We start from the raw sequence: 16967 nt of genomic DNA, 5'->3' as shown, positions 1-16967 counted from the left end.
TCAAGGACTGTTATGACCATTAGCTAAATAACCTTCAACTCCCTGTGAAGTAAGTACGTACTACCCCCTCATTTTACAGGTAGGGTCACTGATAGCATTTAAGATACTTATTCAAGGTTCCATCAAGAGTCAGTGCTGAAAATGTCAAGTCCAGTCCTTAGCACAACAGATAACTCTGCATATTAGGGATGTTAATGGGTAACTGATTAACCAGCTATCCAGTAAGCACCACCCTTAACGGGTGATGCTTACTGCCTAACGGATAACTGGTACCCGGAGGGTTGCTGCAGCCCTGTATGAAAGCAGACCTGGAAGCAGCAGTCCCTAACCACTTGGGAAGTTGTCGGGCTGGAACAGCCCCTACTCATGGCGGGAGAACTGCTCTAGCCTGCCCACCATATTTAATCAGTTAACTGTTTAAACTTAACATTTAACCAGTTAACTAATTAAATGGGATTTGACATCCCTAAAGCATATATCACTGTTTCAGCTGGAGAGGACCCACTGTGTGCTCTCTGGCCAGGTGCAAACCCTTATGCTTTTTTTTTTTCCTAAGAATATTTAATAGCGGAACCCCTTAAGTCATTTCTTAATAAAAGCAGCAAAATAATCTCTTTTCTCTGCTGCTGGTAGGGCAGGATGCAGAGCTTTATGCTCTATAGGACCTAGGCTCTGAATGGATGCCTGTGGAAACCAATCCCTAACACTGAATTCAGACACAAATTCATTTTTAAAGTGTTAGTAAGTGCTAAGGCTCATCTTTTCAAAGTGGTCTAAAAATCCCAGCCTAAAAGGTCCCAGGGCTAGTGATGTGTAAGGGAGAATAAGGAAGCTGATTGCTAAGCTCCAGAGAAATCCTTCACCTTGCATTCAATTGACAACATCACTCTTTCAAAAGGAAGCCATTATACAAAACTTATTAATGTCACAATCCCCGTATTAAGCTGGATGAAATACAGAAGCATAGACAGAGTTATGAAATGTCTATCTATTAGCAAAAGCGGCAAGGAGTCCTGTGGCACCTTATAGACTAACAGATGTATTGGAGCATAAGCTTTCATGGGCAAAGACCCATTTCCTCAGATGCATGTAGTGGAAATATCCAGAGGCAGGTATAAATATGCAGGCCAGAATAAGGCTAGAGATAACGAGGTTAATTCAGTCAAGGAGGGTGAGGCCCACTTCTAGCAGCTGATGTGGAGGTGTGAACACCAAGAGAGGAGAATCTGCTTTTGTACTTGGCTAGCCATTCACAGTCTTTGTTTAATCCTAAACTGATGGTGTCAAATTTGCAGATGAACTGTAGCTCAGCAGTTTCTCTTTGAAGTCTGGTCTTGAAGTTTTTTTGCTGCAGGATGGCTACCTTTAAATCTGCTACTGTGTGTCCAGGGAGAATAAAGTGTTCTCCTACAGGTTTTTGTATATTGCCATTCCTGATATCTGGTTTGTGTCCATTTATTCTTTTACCTAGGGACTGCCCAGTTTGGCTGATGTATATGGCAGAGGGGCATTGCTGGCACATGATGGCGTATATTACATTGGTAGATGTGCAGGTGAATGAACCAGTGATGGTGCGGCTGATCTGGTTAGGTCCTGTGATGGTGTCACTGGTGTAGATATGAGGGCAGAGTTGGCATCTATTAGCAGGGCATCAGAACTGGGGACTTTGTCACTACTGAAGCCAGCTAGTAACTCTTATGCCAGCAGCATCTACTAGGTACCAGGCTGTTAAAACTCTCTTCACCACCAGCCTCACTTGTTCCACTGACTGTAATTTTGGCCCAGTGCTTTAGGGGAGTGATATTTTTGTGATCTTCAGCAGAAAGGTCCTGTGGTTGGGTCACAGTAATGGAAGTTTTCTTACCTAACTTATTCTTTCATGGGCATTACCCTCTAATCAACTTGTATTTACATTTCTGCAAGAACTTGCCTGCGTCTTACTTTGATAGCAACTGACTTGTCTGCACTTTCTCCATATGGCTCCTTCCTCAGTAGTACTGTTTTCCTGACACATTACAGTCCACATGGATTCTCTCTGGAATCAAGTCAACATGGACAGGCAACAATATTTTCTTGAAAGCTCCTCTGATTGACACTCCTTTAGAACCACTCCTCAGCATGTGCAAACACTTGGAAGGTAATAAAGTGATAGGGAATAGCCAGCATGGGTTTGTGAAGAACAAGTCATGCCAAACTAATCTGATAGCTTTCTTTGATAGGATAACGAGCCTTGTGGATAAGGGAGAAGCAGTGGTTGTCATATACCTAGACTTTAGTAAGGCATTTGATACGGTCTCGCATGATATTCTTATTGATAAACTAGGCAAATATAACTTAGATAGGGCCACGATAAGGTGGGTGCATAATTGGCTGGATAACCGTAGTCAGAGTTGTTGTTGTTAACGGTGCTAAATCCTGCTGGAAAGGGATAACAAGTAGAGTTCCTCAAGGGTCTGTTTTGGGACCAGTACTGTTCAATATCTTCATCAATGATGTAGATATTGGGATAGAGAGTACGCTTATTAAGTTTGCAGATGATACCAAACTGGGTGGGGTTGCAACTTCTTTGGAGGATAGGGATATAATTCAAAATGACCTTAGCAAGTTAGAGAAATGGTCAGAGGTAAACAGGATGAGGTTTAATAAAGAGAAATGCAAAGTGCTCCACTTAGGAAGGAACAATCAGTTCCATACATACAAGATGGGAAGCGACTGTCTAGGAAGGAGCATGGCAGAAAGGGATCTAGGGGTCCTAGTGGACCACAAGTTGAAAATGAGTCAACAGTGTGATGCTGTTGCAAAAAAAGCAAATATGATTCTAGGTTGTATCAACAGGTGTGTTGTAAGCAAAACTCGTGAAGTCATTCTGCCGCTCTACTCTGCACTAGTTAGGCCTCAGCTGGAGTACTGTGTCCAGTTCTGGGCGCCACATTTCAAGAAAGATGTGGAGAAATTGGAAAGGGTACAGAGAAGAGCGACAAGAATGATTAAAGGTTTAGAGAACATGACCTATGAAGCCAGGCTTCATGAACTGGGCTTGTTTAGTTTGGAAAAAAGAAGATTAAGGGGGGACATGATAGCGGTTTTCAAATATCTAAAAGGGTGTCACAAGGAGGAAGGAGAAAATTTGTTCCTCTTGGTTTCTGAGGACAGGACAAGGAGTAATGGGCTTAAAGTGCAGCAGGGGAGGTTTAGATTGGACATTAGGAAAAAATTCCTAACTGTCAGGGTGGTCAAATATTGGAATAAATTGCCAAGGGAGGTGGTGGAATCTCCCTCTCTGGAGATATTTAAGAACAGGTTAGATAGACATCTGTCAGGGATGGTGTAGACGGCGCTTGGTCCTGCCTTGAGGGAGGGGGGCTGGACTCGATGACCTCTTGAGGTTCCTTCCAGTCCTATTATTCTATGATTCTATGTCTGCAGCTGGCAACTTTCTCAGCCTCAAGGATTCTCCAGATCTTGTAGCATCCATGTGGGTCACGCTTGATGCTAACAAATCCCTATGCCAGCAGCAGTGCCATTTCAAGCTGCTCTGTCGTCACATCCTGAAGTAGGCAGGGTCATACTGGCTCAGTTTTTTGATGGGAGCCTTTAATGATCACAAAGGTGCTGCAGGATGTGCTGCTGGTCAAAGCACGTTCAGTGGCTCTTTCAGCACCATCAGTATTTCACTGATGCTTTAGCATTGTGTTTGTGTGGGCTTGGAGGGGAAGGAGAGCTTGGTGGCAGAGGGGAGGGTTTCTCTCTCAGATATGATATTAAAAATAGACCTCCCAGACATCAGAAAAAAAAGTTAAAAATCCCACGATGCTTGATGCAGAAGTGAGAATCCTGTCCCAATTCTTTTAGCTGCATGGGGGACTAGGATTGTGTGAACTTTCTTAAAAAACTCAAAATACACCTACTTTGGGGTTCCATTTAGAGTTCCAATCTTAGTAAGATTTGGCAAGCACCTGGCATCAGGTAGCATTTTGCCTGGCATTGGGCTCCTCTCTGTTGCTTGGCACCTTGCCCTGCTCCTCCACTAATCTCTTCTTCACAAGAGACCCTGAGCTCCCTGTTATGTTTAATCGTTGTCTACGGGTGGGCCAGTGGCCAGCTACCTGATCCAGTCCTGACATCTTCAGGGCACAGATTAGCTTGCTGTCCCCTCTTCCTGCTCTTCAGGGAGTTGCTGTCAGTCCCACTGCCATCTCTTTAGGCTGTAGGGATAGAGATGGTAATTGATAGGCCCAGTCTCCAATGAGATCCACCAAGCCACAAATTCTGGCAACCTGGAAGGATGCAGAGCTCCTAGTTTGCAGTGGTGGTGTGGAAATAATCAAGTTCCAGCCATCGCCATTCTGTGGCTGGCCCTTGAACGCAGGTGACAAAAGGTGCCCCAGGCTGCACTGGGATTAAAGGGAATCACCATCCTCAGACATGAGCTTTTGGGCAAACATGGCCTAATTTCTAAGGCAGGGTTACCCAACGCGTGGGTTAGGAACCAAAATTGGGTCACCAAATGTTTTCAAGGGTCATGTGGCAGCTCCTCTCCCATGGGGCTGGCTGGACTTGCCTGCCTCCCCCACTCCACGTACTAGACCCTCTGGAGACTCAGCACCACTCAGGTTTGGTTCAACCATATTGACTAGTGGAGCCTGGATAGGCCCAATATGAGGAAGCACACTACAACCCCATGAGCCAGACTACAGCTCCACTCAGACAGATTTGGTCCAGTCCAGGGGACTGCAGCCTTGGAGGTTGCAATGCCTGGAGCGGAGAGCCAATCCCAAGATGACCCACAGCACAAAAGACACCACTGAGGGGTGAGTGCCAAACAGGATCCAACCTAAGCCACGCCAGAGGCTCTACCCCCACACCATTTACTGGTTGTGACAGTCTATTTACAAATGGGTCCTGAACCGAAAAGAATGAGAACCACTCTTCTAAGGTTATAATAAACCACCTCCAGCAAGGGAGTTTCCAACCCAACTAGAGATACTTTGCTTGTTTCATTAGAAATATTAATATTTATATAGTACAAGCCCCACTTTTCTGCCAGGCCTTTTCACAGTCCACTCGTCGTTCCTCCATCTGTTTTACTTTGCAAGGTTTTAACTCAAACTTTCTAGGTCTCTGACTCTTTCATGTCTCTTTTACATTAGTGCTTAAACAATACCAAGTGAATAAGCAATAAAAGGAGGAGTCTGGGCTTTTAATATACACAAAGTCCCTTCTCCCCAACCTTCATAAAAACCTACTGGACACCCATATGGGAGAGAGATGGGTCTCGATCAAAGCCCAACACTCAACCAGACCCAAGTCTACAAGAGTGTGGAAAGGAGGAATTTGGAATGTGACGCAGGAGACTCGTTTTGTACTACAGACAATATACCATACTCAAGCCTTGTTCTTTTTACTCTCTCCACTTTACCAGCTTGTACTCTCATACTGTAAGCTCTCGCGGAAAATACTTTGTTACTTGATTAGCACAGGTTGCCAACTGTAGCACATCAGATGATCCCCCTAGTCCACAGTAAGGAGAACTCAAGTATCAGTAAAACTCCAACACAACAAGCCATCATAATTCTACTTCACTATGAAGAGAGTAGCACTGCATCTGAGTGCCCTATAAACCTGATCCATTGCCTTGATTTTTTTCGGGGGGAGGTGTGGGGAGAGCAATAAGGGCGATATCTTGCAAGGTGCTGGGCACTTTAGGGAAAACAGTGGATGACACCAGTGCTCACGGAGCTCAGGATCAGGCTACACGTAATCCTGTTCAACGCAACTTCTAACATTCGGTGTACTGCAAATACACTCCCCTCTTTCCAGCAGCCCATCCTGGAACAGGTTTTGCATGGATCAGATTTCTAAAATATCATGTTTAACTGAAGTAGAAGAGGACAGGCCAAAGGAATCAGCAACAGACTGGCAAATGAAAGCGGAAGAAACAGAGGCAGTTCCTACCCATAGATATCCAGCACTCCAATGAATGAGTGCTGCTTGACAGTGGTATGCAGGGCTTTGTTGATATGCTCCACAATCCAGTTAAAGAGCTGGGCGTAGATGTGCTTGGCCAATGCATTCCTGGCATTCACGACTTGCTGTACAGACATGGGCTTGATGTACGTCTCAGAAGTTGTGACAAGCTTCCGATGGCACAGCCAGTGCTCCATCTGGCTCTGCTCCACTCCAAGCAATCTGCAAAAATGATTCAGGTGTTCATCTTGTTTCTAGGATATAAAGAGAGACATAAATTCAGCAGGAGCTCAATGAGCTGTGGCTGGAAGACAAGGAAACACCCACGTAACAGAGCTACAGGGCTGCTTATTATTCTTACTGGAAGGTAGGGTAAGGAAAAAACAACGAACAAGACCGCTTTGGTCTTCGGGAATCAGACCCATTTCTGAAACTGCTGCTTTAGTGTGATGCACAGGTACCATTTATAACACAAGCTGTATCACTGAGATTGGTCATTACTAGCGCTATTGTAGTTTAGGGTTGTAACCAACCTCAAATTTGCCTTATAATGTTAGTTTCCTATTCAGTTATTAACTGCAGATAACAAATTGGTAGGGACTACTGGCTTGACTGAAGAGTCTCATTCTGTTTCTATATCTCTTGAAATATGTTAACCACTGAAGAGATGAATGACCTGGTGGTAGATTCCGAGAGAGCAGTTTGATTCCTAATCGAATTTTAATTCTAGATTTCCAGGATCAGTATCAAAAAACGACATCAGAGCTGAGTTCCCATCTGGTTTATCTTTGGCTAACAGAGATGACACAAAAATGAGAACGTTTAACTGAACCCAGGCCCACTGACATGGGGATAATTGCTCGGGGCTTCTAGCTGCCCCGCGCTTGTGGCTGCCACTGCTGCCCCTGGGGCCTTTCAATAGCCACCAGAGCCTTGCACGATGCACTGCAGGTGATAGAATGAGGGCTGATAGAACGAGGCTAGACCCAGCTCCGGCCTTTCAACCGAGGTCCCTCCACTTCTGAAGAACAGAGCCACCCAGAAGCCCGGTAATTCTGTCAGTTCCCCGTCTGAACCTGGGAAGATACATGAAATGGAGCTCAGATCTACTCAACACTGTTTTGCAACAGAATCCTGATGAATGGCTTCTCTACGCAATGGGAATCTGAAACGGCACAACCTTAGTAAAAAAGAAAAGAGCATCCACAGTGGTTCCCTTTGTTCCTTCTACTACTATGCACAAACTATGCAACACCTCATGAGTAACCAGCTCTTCAGGACACTAGCTGCAAATTACTAGCATCCTCAACTCCTATTCAGTCACTGAGAACCCAAACCAGTATGGCTGGCTCTTTTACTCTAGGTGCACATCCTCCAGTTATCATAAGGTCTTAGATGACACCACTGCCAGATACTACTTCAACCATTTGGCTTATATTTTTAAGGGGGAAGGGAGAACTGTGTGTTTGGAGATGTTGCTACTGTTTCCTTCTACATTGGAGCAAAATGTAGGATTCCTTTTACCTCTAAGGGCCTGATCCAGAACCCAATGAAGCGAATACAAAGACTCCCAACATTTACTTCAATGGGTTTTGGATCAGGCTCTGAATCATTAGCTTGGTACAGGTGCATTATTAAATTACAGCATGTCTTTCACAAAGCACTTCTCAGATTTCTTGGTATAATTAGGCCCCCAAAATATATGGCTCAAATAGTTGTTGACGACCTATTTTCCTGTCGTTATTAAAAAAAACCCTGTAGTTTAGTTAAGAGTTTTAAGTTCACATTTGTCTTTAATGGCAAATCCAGCAAAGCCCCAGCCAGTTGCTGCATTTCATAAAGTACGTGAGTGAGCCTGCAGGCCCGTTTTTGTAAGAGTGAGAAATTGTTCCGTCTTTTGTTAACATTACGTCATACTTCAAAAGAAAGTAAAACAATAACATCCAGCTAGATAATTGTGGGGGGGAGAGGAAAATGCCTTTTAAAATCCTGTAGGATGCTTTCGCGCTGCCAGATTTTTCTAATTGTTGATTAAAAGTAATAACCAGGATGGAGTTTATATGATGCGGTAACATTTAAACTTAATTAAATAATGCTAAATCCATTACGGAATTCAGCATGGTGGGAGCAGATCAGTTTTATGCACCCAGATTCCCCAAATATCTAAATCAGAGTGCATCCCGTCTACAAGTGCACATAGCAGCCTCTCCAAGGTAACACTAACTATATGTGCAGAGCACAGCCTCACATTTTAATTAAGATTAAACTATCGAGTATAGGACATGGCAATAATTGATAGGACAACTCTATCTATATAGTCTCTATTTTAATTTATTTTGTCTGAATAAACACATAAAAACAAGGAAGGGAATCACTATAAAGCACATTTTTATCATTCTTTCAATAAGTAAATGTGGTACCTAGAAGCCCTGTGTTGCTATCTATGCTGAACCGTGCAACCAAAACCAGATAATTCAGTTATTTGCACAAAGGGACCATTTCTTTATTCCAGAATTTACAATCACTTTTAGAAATGTATTGAATATTGGAAAAGAACATAAGAATGGTCACACTCGGTCAGACAATCTTACCCAGTATGTTGACTTCTGACAGTGACCAATGCTAGGTGCCCCAGAGTGAATTAACAGAATAGGATCAAGTGATTCCCAGCTTCTGACAAACAGAGGTTAGGGACACCAACCCTGACCATCCTGGCTAACAGATCTAATTGGAAATATCTTAAAGGAGCCTGATTTTTAAAAGGGCACTTTCAGACCATTTAAAAAATATTTCAAGTTGGGCACCCAAAAAATATAAATATAAATATATTAAAACAATGCCACCCAAAAATCGATGCCATATCTGAAAGCCTGTCCTGCAATATGCATCCAAAATCTAACCCAGAAACGGAAAGAGCCATAAGAAATGGGGAAATGGTTTAGGACACAGTTCTGACACACTGAAAATTCTGACAGTCTGAAATGCAAAAAGATGCTCCCATTCCATTCTTCTTCAAATCCCCTAAGTATTTGAGAGACACAAGGAATGACCAAATTCTGTCCCTGGGGGAAATCCAAAAACCAGCCAACTGAAGTCAAATGGAGTTACATTTACAGAGGAGGCACTACCTCATTGTTTTGGATTCATATTCACCAGCAGCTACTGGTTCAGCACTAGCATTGCCCAAAAGGTGCATGTAATCCCAAATGAAGTTCTGCAAACAGCACTATTAAGTCTGATACACTGGTTGCCTTTGAAGACTTGTCAATTTTGTCTTGTGAAGGGGACAAGGATCACAGTATAGGTTGAAACTCTAAAATCTGGTACTCACTGGTCTGGCTACATCTGTGGTCTGGCAGGACCGCATGTATTGATGGATCAGAGAGCTCAGCTGGAAGTGAAGGTGGCCATGATCAGAAGCTCAGCCCCCGCTGATGCAGCGGAGCCCAGTGGCTAGGGCGGGTGCCCCCGAGTGGGGCTGATGGCTGGGAGGGGAGTTTTGACCTCCCCTGGCCTGGAAATCTCCCTGATTCGGGACCACTCCAGGATCAGGGAAGTCCAACCTATATCTGTACACCTGTATTGTTACCTTAGCATATACATTACTCTCCCTGATATTTACTCCAGGCAATGTTGCAAACATTGAAATAATGTTACTTGCCGCCCTTAAAAACAGACCAATTGCCCCGGCTAACAAATTGTACTTTAAAACCAAGGAAGCAAAAGCAAAGAGTTATGTTGCTTTATCAGTAGGCTAGAAAAACAAGGGATATTGCAATATTCCCCAGATGGAAACAATCAAACATCTAGGAAATAAGGTTTATGGACAAGATGCCCACAAAAGTAATAAAAGAAGAGAAAATAAATAGAAATTAAGTTATTAATGAAACATCCTTTGAAACAAGAGACAGATGATTTGGTTGGAGATATATATATATATATATATATATATATATATATATATATATATATATATATATATATATATATATATATATATCTGAAATTGCACAAACATAACTTCTGTGCCTGTAAGAACTTACCGGGATACTACAAGACTCTCCATCTCGTTCTGCTTGAATTTCCAAGTTTCCTAGGTGCAGGATGGAAGCAATTATCTTAAAAATGCTCATCTGATGGGACTCTTTCACTCCTGAAAGAAACAATTGACATCCAATTTTCACAACATAAAAAGGGTTTTACTTTCTTTTAAAATATTTATACAGTTCAATTTCCTTTCCGGATGGACGATTTCAAAAACAGTTAGAATGCTCTCAATAAACAATCATCATTCAGTGTGAGAGCTGAGATTGCAAGAAGACACTCTCATATGAACTGTTAAATCTTCACTTCCTAAACAGTCATATCAAGGCTTTTTTTTTTTTTTTTTTTTAAACAGTGGGTTGGATGCTACTTTAAAACTTGCTTAAAAGTTAAGCAACTTCTCTATGAGGATCATTTACACTTATTCTGGATTTCAGTTTAAATGAAAAGGGGACCAGTGTGCCCTCTAAGGGTGTGTCTAGACTACAGGGTTTTGTCGACAAAAGAGGACTTTTGTCGACAAAACTATACCTGCGTCTACACTACCGCTGAGTAGAGAACTCAGCAGTTTTGTCGACGCTGGTAAACCTCATTTTATGAGGCATAACGCCTTCTGTCGACAGAGTTTCTGTCGACAGAAGGTGTTATTGCATGTAAACTGTCCTTTGCGTCTACGCTACCATGTTGACAAAGCAGCTTGCTTTGTCGACAGAACTGAATGTAGTGTAGATGCTCTTTGTCAACAGAAGTTTTGTCGACAGTATCTGTCGACAAAAGCCTGTAGTCTAGACGTACCCTAAGGTATGCAGCAGCACAGCTTCACAGGTGATTAATCAGCCCTGCCCAGGCAGTTAAGCTCCATGCAGGTAACCTGAAAAAATGAGAACAGGTTTTTTCAAAAAAGGGTTTCCCTCCCCCCCAGCAAAAGAGCCCCATTTAGACTGTGCTTTCACTTTTGAAAAAGCATTCCAACACAAATATGCAAATGAAGCATGGGATAATTAAATCCACACTTCATTTGCACTTTCAATTTGCCTCATTTACATTCCTCTTTCGAAAGAAGAATGTAGTTTAGACATGCCCTAAGAGAGAACAAATAATAGTGGCACACAACGTGCAGGCTCATGCCAGTGAAACCACGATAAGCTATGGTATTGCTGTAAGCCAGTAATAAAAAATGGTTACACGATATTAATAGTGCCAAGGAAGAGCACTTACTCTAATGGCTCCCACTGGACTTGTATGACAGAGAGCTCACCAATGTGACAGATGTAGAATACAGCCGTTAACTTCTTAGCTACATGGCTGATTGCTCAGTATGCAAGATCAAATCCCATTTGCACCTGCCAATTTACAGTTTTGGGACAAGCAAGAAAATATTCATCTAAAACTGCGTGCCAAAAAATCCTGCACCACAGATGCAAACATAAGTGCATGACAGGTGTACTTTTCATGGCCTACAGGGATGCGAACGGGTAACCCATTACCTGGTAAGCATCACCCTGTTAAGATGATGCTTACCAAGTACCAGTTAACCAGTACCAGTGAACAGAAGCTGGGAAGTCAGGGGGTCAGAAGCCAGAGCCCATCATAGGTCATGGGAATGAGATCCAGCTTAATCGGTTAACTGGTTGAATCTGCGATTTAACCCATTAACTGATTAACTGGGATTTTACATCCCTAATGGCCTTTCATTGAAAGTGCAAGACTTTCCCTCCACCAGTGTTTCCTGACAGATTCTTGTTAGCTTCTCCAGCAGGAACATCGCTCTCCAAAATCTGAATAGAATTCCCATACAAATTTCAGCAGGTTTCTGCTCCTCTTTAATGTTCACTGCCTGCTCCTCACAGCAAGACAGGCTGAGGACATGCTTTGGATGTTCTCAGGCTGTCAACCCTACCTTTGTAGCTGCAAAGATTTTTGTTTAACCACCAACAAAGATGGAAAAGGTAATTTAGGGTTAACAAAAAGCAATACTACTTGGCTGCTCTGTGGTACTGTTTATCAGACGTCAATGTGGACAGGGCAAGGGATTTGCAGTTAGGTGCAGGGAGTTTGCCTCCTGCATGGACAGCTGAGCAGGAAGGCGGCACAGTGGTGATTTCATAAGAAGCTGACACATGCACACAAGCATGGAGTACTAGTGGGGGAGGGGCTTAAGGAGATCCAGAGCCAGTGAAGGGATGCGAAGCACATGGGTGACATGATCAAACTGACAGATAAGGAAAGTGACTTCAGTCTACATAAAATGCAGACACTACAGCCGGGGAAGCATCTGTGGGGGGTCAGAGGAGGACACTGAAGGATGGAAGGAGTTGTTGAACAAGAGAACTGGCTCTGGGGTGAAAGGAAGCAAATGTTCAGACCTTGAACATATTAATAAGGGAGGAACAACAGGATCTGGATGCAGCCCGAGTGGGAGGAGGGCAAGAAAGGGAGAGAGGAAAAAAAATTCAGGTTACCAGGATGAATAAAGGGGAGGTCGGTGAAAGGTTTCTGGTGATAAAGAACAGCAAGAAGTGGAGAAGATTTGAAATGGAAAAACAAGCAGCTTAGGCTATGTCTACATTGAACACCTTCCAACAGCACAGCTGTGCCACTGCAGTACCACTGTCAGGTGCATAATATAGCCGCTCTGTATATCCCGCTTCCTTGCAGGAGGAATAACGGTAGTTCGAATTAGGAGCTTTAATTCGAACTACCTAGTCCGTGCCGCATGTAGCCGTGGGCAGGTAGTTCGAACTACGGACATTTAAAAATGGCGCCCGCCCGGGAACATACAAATGAAGCCCGGGATATTTAAATTCAGGGCTTCGTTTGCAAGTTCGAATGCCTACATTAGCCACCCTAGTTTGAACTAGGGTGACAGTGTAGACATACCCGAAGAAATAAAATGAAGTGCAGTGAAGAACTAAAAATTACATTTAAAAGATCAACTACAATTAAAGAACAGGAATAAACCCCTACAAATGTATCAGATTCAGAAAGCATGTATTATTTCCTCTATTATACATTATTTTCCATACAAGTAGTCCATATTGTGGTCAGGCCACCTAGGGCACGTCTAGACTAGGTTTTAATTTTGGAAGAGGATATGCAAATTCCGTGGGAATTTGCATATCTTCTTCTGATTTCTTTTTCGAAAGCAGGTCTTTCAAAAGTGAAAGTAGTCTGGAAGTGGGTTTTTTCCCCCCGGAAAAAAAAACCTTTCGAAAAACCGCGTAAACCTCCTTTTTTTAGGGAGAGCATTTTTTCAAAAAAGGGTTTTTTTCCCTGAAAAAAAGTATGCATCCAGACTACTTTCATTTTCGAAAGACCCACTTTCGAAAAAGCAATTGGAAGAAGATATGCAAAATCCTCTTTCGAAAATAAAACTCAGTCTAGCCGTGCCCCCAGATGGCAGATTGCTGTACTGTACTCAATAGGAACGCTGCATGTGGTTATTAATATTGGGACATTCTGCCATTGGCTGCATGTATATGTAGGGTGTAGAATCCACTATGGCCCTTTATTTAGGTTGCTCCAATATTTGGCAATGGTACTATGATGGTGTATGAAGTGACACACATCACTGTGTTTAGCCAGGCTCAACAGGAAGTATGTTAGAAAGTAAAGATATTTTAGCACTTTCTGAAAAGAGACTGACAGGGGGGAAAATATTGAGACTAAATCAAAATTGAAATAAAACTGCCATGTTACTTTAAACCTAAAATGATCGTCTAGAAATTACTCCACAATTATTTTCCCAATCCCCTCCCCACATACACCTTTCACTAGCATATTGACATTAAGTGTGAGAAACTTGATGTAATCCTCGCACAGTCCCTACCCAGAGAACAAAATAAAAAACCACGTATGTCAAAAGGAAAATGGATTTATGCCTCTGAGGGTTACATCACCACATTAGAGCTTCAGCTAAGCATTAAAAGTCTTTGCAAGACACTGTCACCCAAGAGCTCTACTAGGAAGCTTTCCACCTGGAGCCTTTTAAATAATCCCTTACCAAGCAGGGTGAAAGCATGTCTGGTTTTCTCAAAATCATCAGCATCATCAATTCCATCAATAGTTGTGTCACCTCCCAGAGAAGTGTAGAAAAAGTCCTCAGCACATGCTAGGAGAAAATCAAACACCAGCATGAATGAAACAGCAAATGAGAGGCACAACACCCGCTGCTTACATTTACTTGTACTTACTTTTGACATGCCTTGTACTCACCCGAGCTGTCCATCTCTGGAAGGCAGATGGTCTCCTTAAAAATCAAGCTCTGCTCTAAAAAGTGACTATGTAAAAACAGTGCATGCACACAATCAGATCTGCTGGTTTTGTACTACCCACACTGTGCTGTCTATTCCAGATATCTCTGAAGTGCCAACCCAGAGAGAAGAGGAGCTCGATTTGGTTCTCTTGTGTATCAACAGAATTGTTCTCGAAGGCTAGGTCTATACTATCACTTTTTCTGACTGCTTTTCCGGAAGAGGCTTTTCTGTCATTTGGCACCGTCTAGGCACTATTTGGCGAAAAAGCCTCCTTTTTCGGCAGAGCCTTTATCCCTTGTAAAACAAGATACACAGGGCTCCCCAAAAGAGTGTGTTTGCACTTCCACAAAAAAAAAGAGCAAGAGCAACCATGTTGCCTGGCTATGGCTGAGTTTTTCGGTATCCCAGAAAAATTCTGCAGTGGAGACATACCCGAAGTTCCAAGGCGTTATCCCTGTGCAAACCCAGGGGATGTTACACGGGACTGCTGAGTTTTGGTCCTATCTGAACATTTCTGCCAGAGACAGTCATGAGAAGAGAACCCCCACTTCAACTCAGACCCCAACTCTTAGGAGAGTTTGAGTATGATGTCTGGCAATGAGGGGGGAAAGCAGTTTTCGCTTGTAAGCCAATTGCATGTGATACAGAAATCAATGGGATCTAAACCTAGACCTCCCTGTTGCTGAGTCATTTTTCAGCCCAGAACTAATTCAACTTTCAGTGACATGTGAACAGTTTTGCACAATGTAGCAAGATTTTACTGTCTGCTCATGGGAGAAAATATCAATTCCGTAGAATTTATAGTCTCTGCCTAAAACCTACATAATGTGTATATTTAAAGCTCCCTAGCTCTATGATTAGTTCAGCTCTTCTGCTTGTAGAGTCCATTTTAGGACAATGAGAAGGAGCTCAGGGTTTTTAACAGAGCGCTGTACTTTAAACATGAGTGATCACTTGAAACACTTATCACTACTGTGCTTCTTGAGGTCTTACTAGCTGCATACAGAACAGCAGGGACAACCAAGCAAAAGTTGGTCAAGGCAGTCACATTGTTCAGCAAAGTGAACTCTTTATTTTAATGCAATGGAATGGTCTTTATTTTAATGCAACTTTGCCAGGCCTCCACGTGCAGTTCTCTATTGAAGTCTATAGGTGTTCAGCGCACAAACGGATAAAGTGACAGGGACAAGGGTAGCTAGACATGTGTAAAATGTAACGGAATGCCAAACAAAGTGTAAACTTCCCCATATCTATGGTTTTATTTCAAGAATAAAATTCAAGATAGGTATAGCAAATAGTTTGCTGAGGTTCGCCCTGCAATCTAACTAGAGTTTTGAGCAAACTCAGGACTGAATATTGGGCAAAAACCACGTGAAAAATGTGTTAGTTCAACATAATTTTGTCTTGAGGCGAGGCAAGTCTTTGTTAGTTTCATAATGAGGGTTCAAATTGTTCCAAACACAAAGGCAATGCAAACCCACATGAGCAGAAAGCAAAACATGGTTCTTATGAGCCCTGGCTATCTGAATTTCAAGCCGGTCCAATGGAAGCGCTATCACTTGAAAGTACAGAGCCCACAAAGAGTTAACGCTTGTGGCCAATGGCAAGTCTCTCTCCGATTTCACTGGCAACAAAAAAGACTCCTGTATTATTACTTGATACAGACATTTACAATGAACTAGAAGAATTCCAGGCACAGCTAAAAAGCTACTAGTGTGCTTTTTAAATTTTTCTGAGTGAACTGAGCATTGCTAGAAAATCAAAACTAAAAAGAAAACTCTGATGCAGTCACATCTTTCATGACTCTTAAAGTCTGGTGGACAACAGCATGGAAATAATTGCGGGGCTGGATAGCTGGCATTCCAATTTTAAATGTGGTAAGAGGAGCTTTACCAAACAGAGCTTGAAAAGATATTGTAATACATGACTAGAGTATCACAGAACAACAGGGAAAACAGCCTACTATGCAGAGAGGACTTGTCCTGCATTTTGCTTCAACTACCCCAGACTAACACGGCTACATTTCTATCACTAGGACTATCAGTGACATTTAAGAACTCCTCAATAACACCACCAGAATGTCTCCACTCATTTATAACCTTACCAAGTACTTTTGGGTCAGGTGTACATTCAAGCTCTAAGTATAGACCACACTAATACTTGGCGCCCACAGGTGTCGCTAATCCTACTCAAAGTTCTGTGGTCTAAGAATTGCAACACCTATCTGAAGTTAGTCAAACTTCCTGCCAAATCATGAGTGTTCCCTACAACAGTGTTTCTGGGGGATACGTCCACAACTGAAATTTGGAGAAAACTGAATTTTTGTTTTAAGTTTTACAGCATTTTATTACTTTTGTACTTTTTACACCCAAAAATTTCATCGCCCGCCCTGCTACGATTAAGTTGTTTAAACATGTTGCAATGGTAGAAAAAAGTATGTGTGTCTGAAAACTGTAGGTACTGGGAGTACACACATCTATCTATCTATCTATCTAAAAGGGGTACTTGATAAAAAAAAAAGTTGAGAAACACTGCCCTACAATACACTATTGATAGTTGTCCAGACAAGATTAAATGTCCCAAATAACTGGGTGTCCAAGAAACTTACGGGAAAGACACCAAACTTTAACAGATCTCACTTACATTAATAGGTTATTTGTGTTTTAACCAAATTTACCATTTCCTAAATTCCATCCCATT

The 16967-nt window shown here is 42.4% G+C and overlaps 1 protein-coding gene across 2 annotated transcripts in view; it reads right to left on the bottom strand.

Annotated features, from left to right (window-relative positions):
- The window catches only part of MYO5B (myosin VB), a 328229-nt gene that overhangs the window by 136218 nt on the left and 175044 nt on the right, over nt 1–16967 (bottom strand). For both annotated transcript variants that reach the window (XM_075932680.2, XM_075932681.2), the window contains exons 8-10: nt 14015–14122; nt 10011–10120; nt 5956–6221 (exon numbers count right to left, since the gene is read on the bottom strand). In XM_075932680.2, the coding sequence (XP_075788795.2) occupies nt 5956–6221; nt 10011–10120; nt 14015–14122 (484 nt within the window). The remainder of the gene's footprint in view (nt 1–5955; nt 6222–10010; nt 10121–14014; nt 14123–16967) is intronic.

This window comes from Pelodiscus sinensis, chromosome 6 (genome assembly GCF_052426305.1).
Source record: "Pelodiscus sinensis isolate ZL-2025 chromosome 6, ASM5242630v1, whole genome shotgun sequence".
NCBI lineage: Eukaryota > Metazoa > Chordata > Testudines > Trionychidae > Pelodiscus > Pelodiscus sinensis.
The sequence above is the reverse complement of the archived record's forward strand: the minus strand, read 5'-3'. Positions and strand labels throughout refer to the sequence as shown.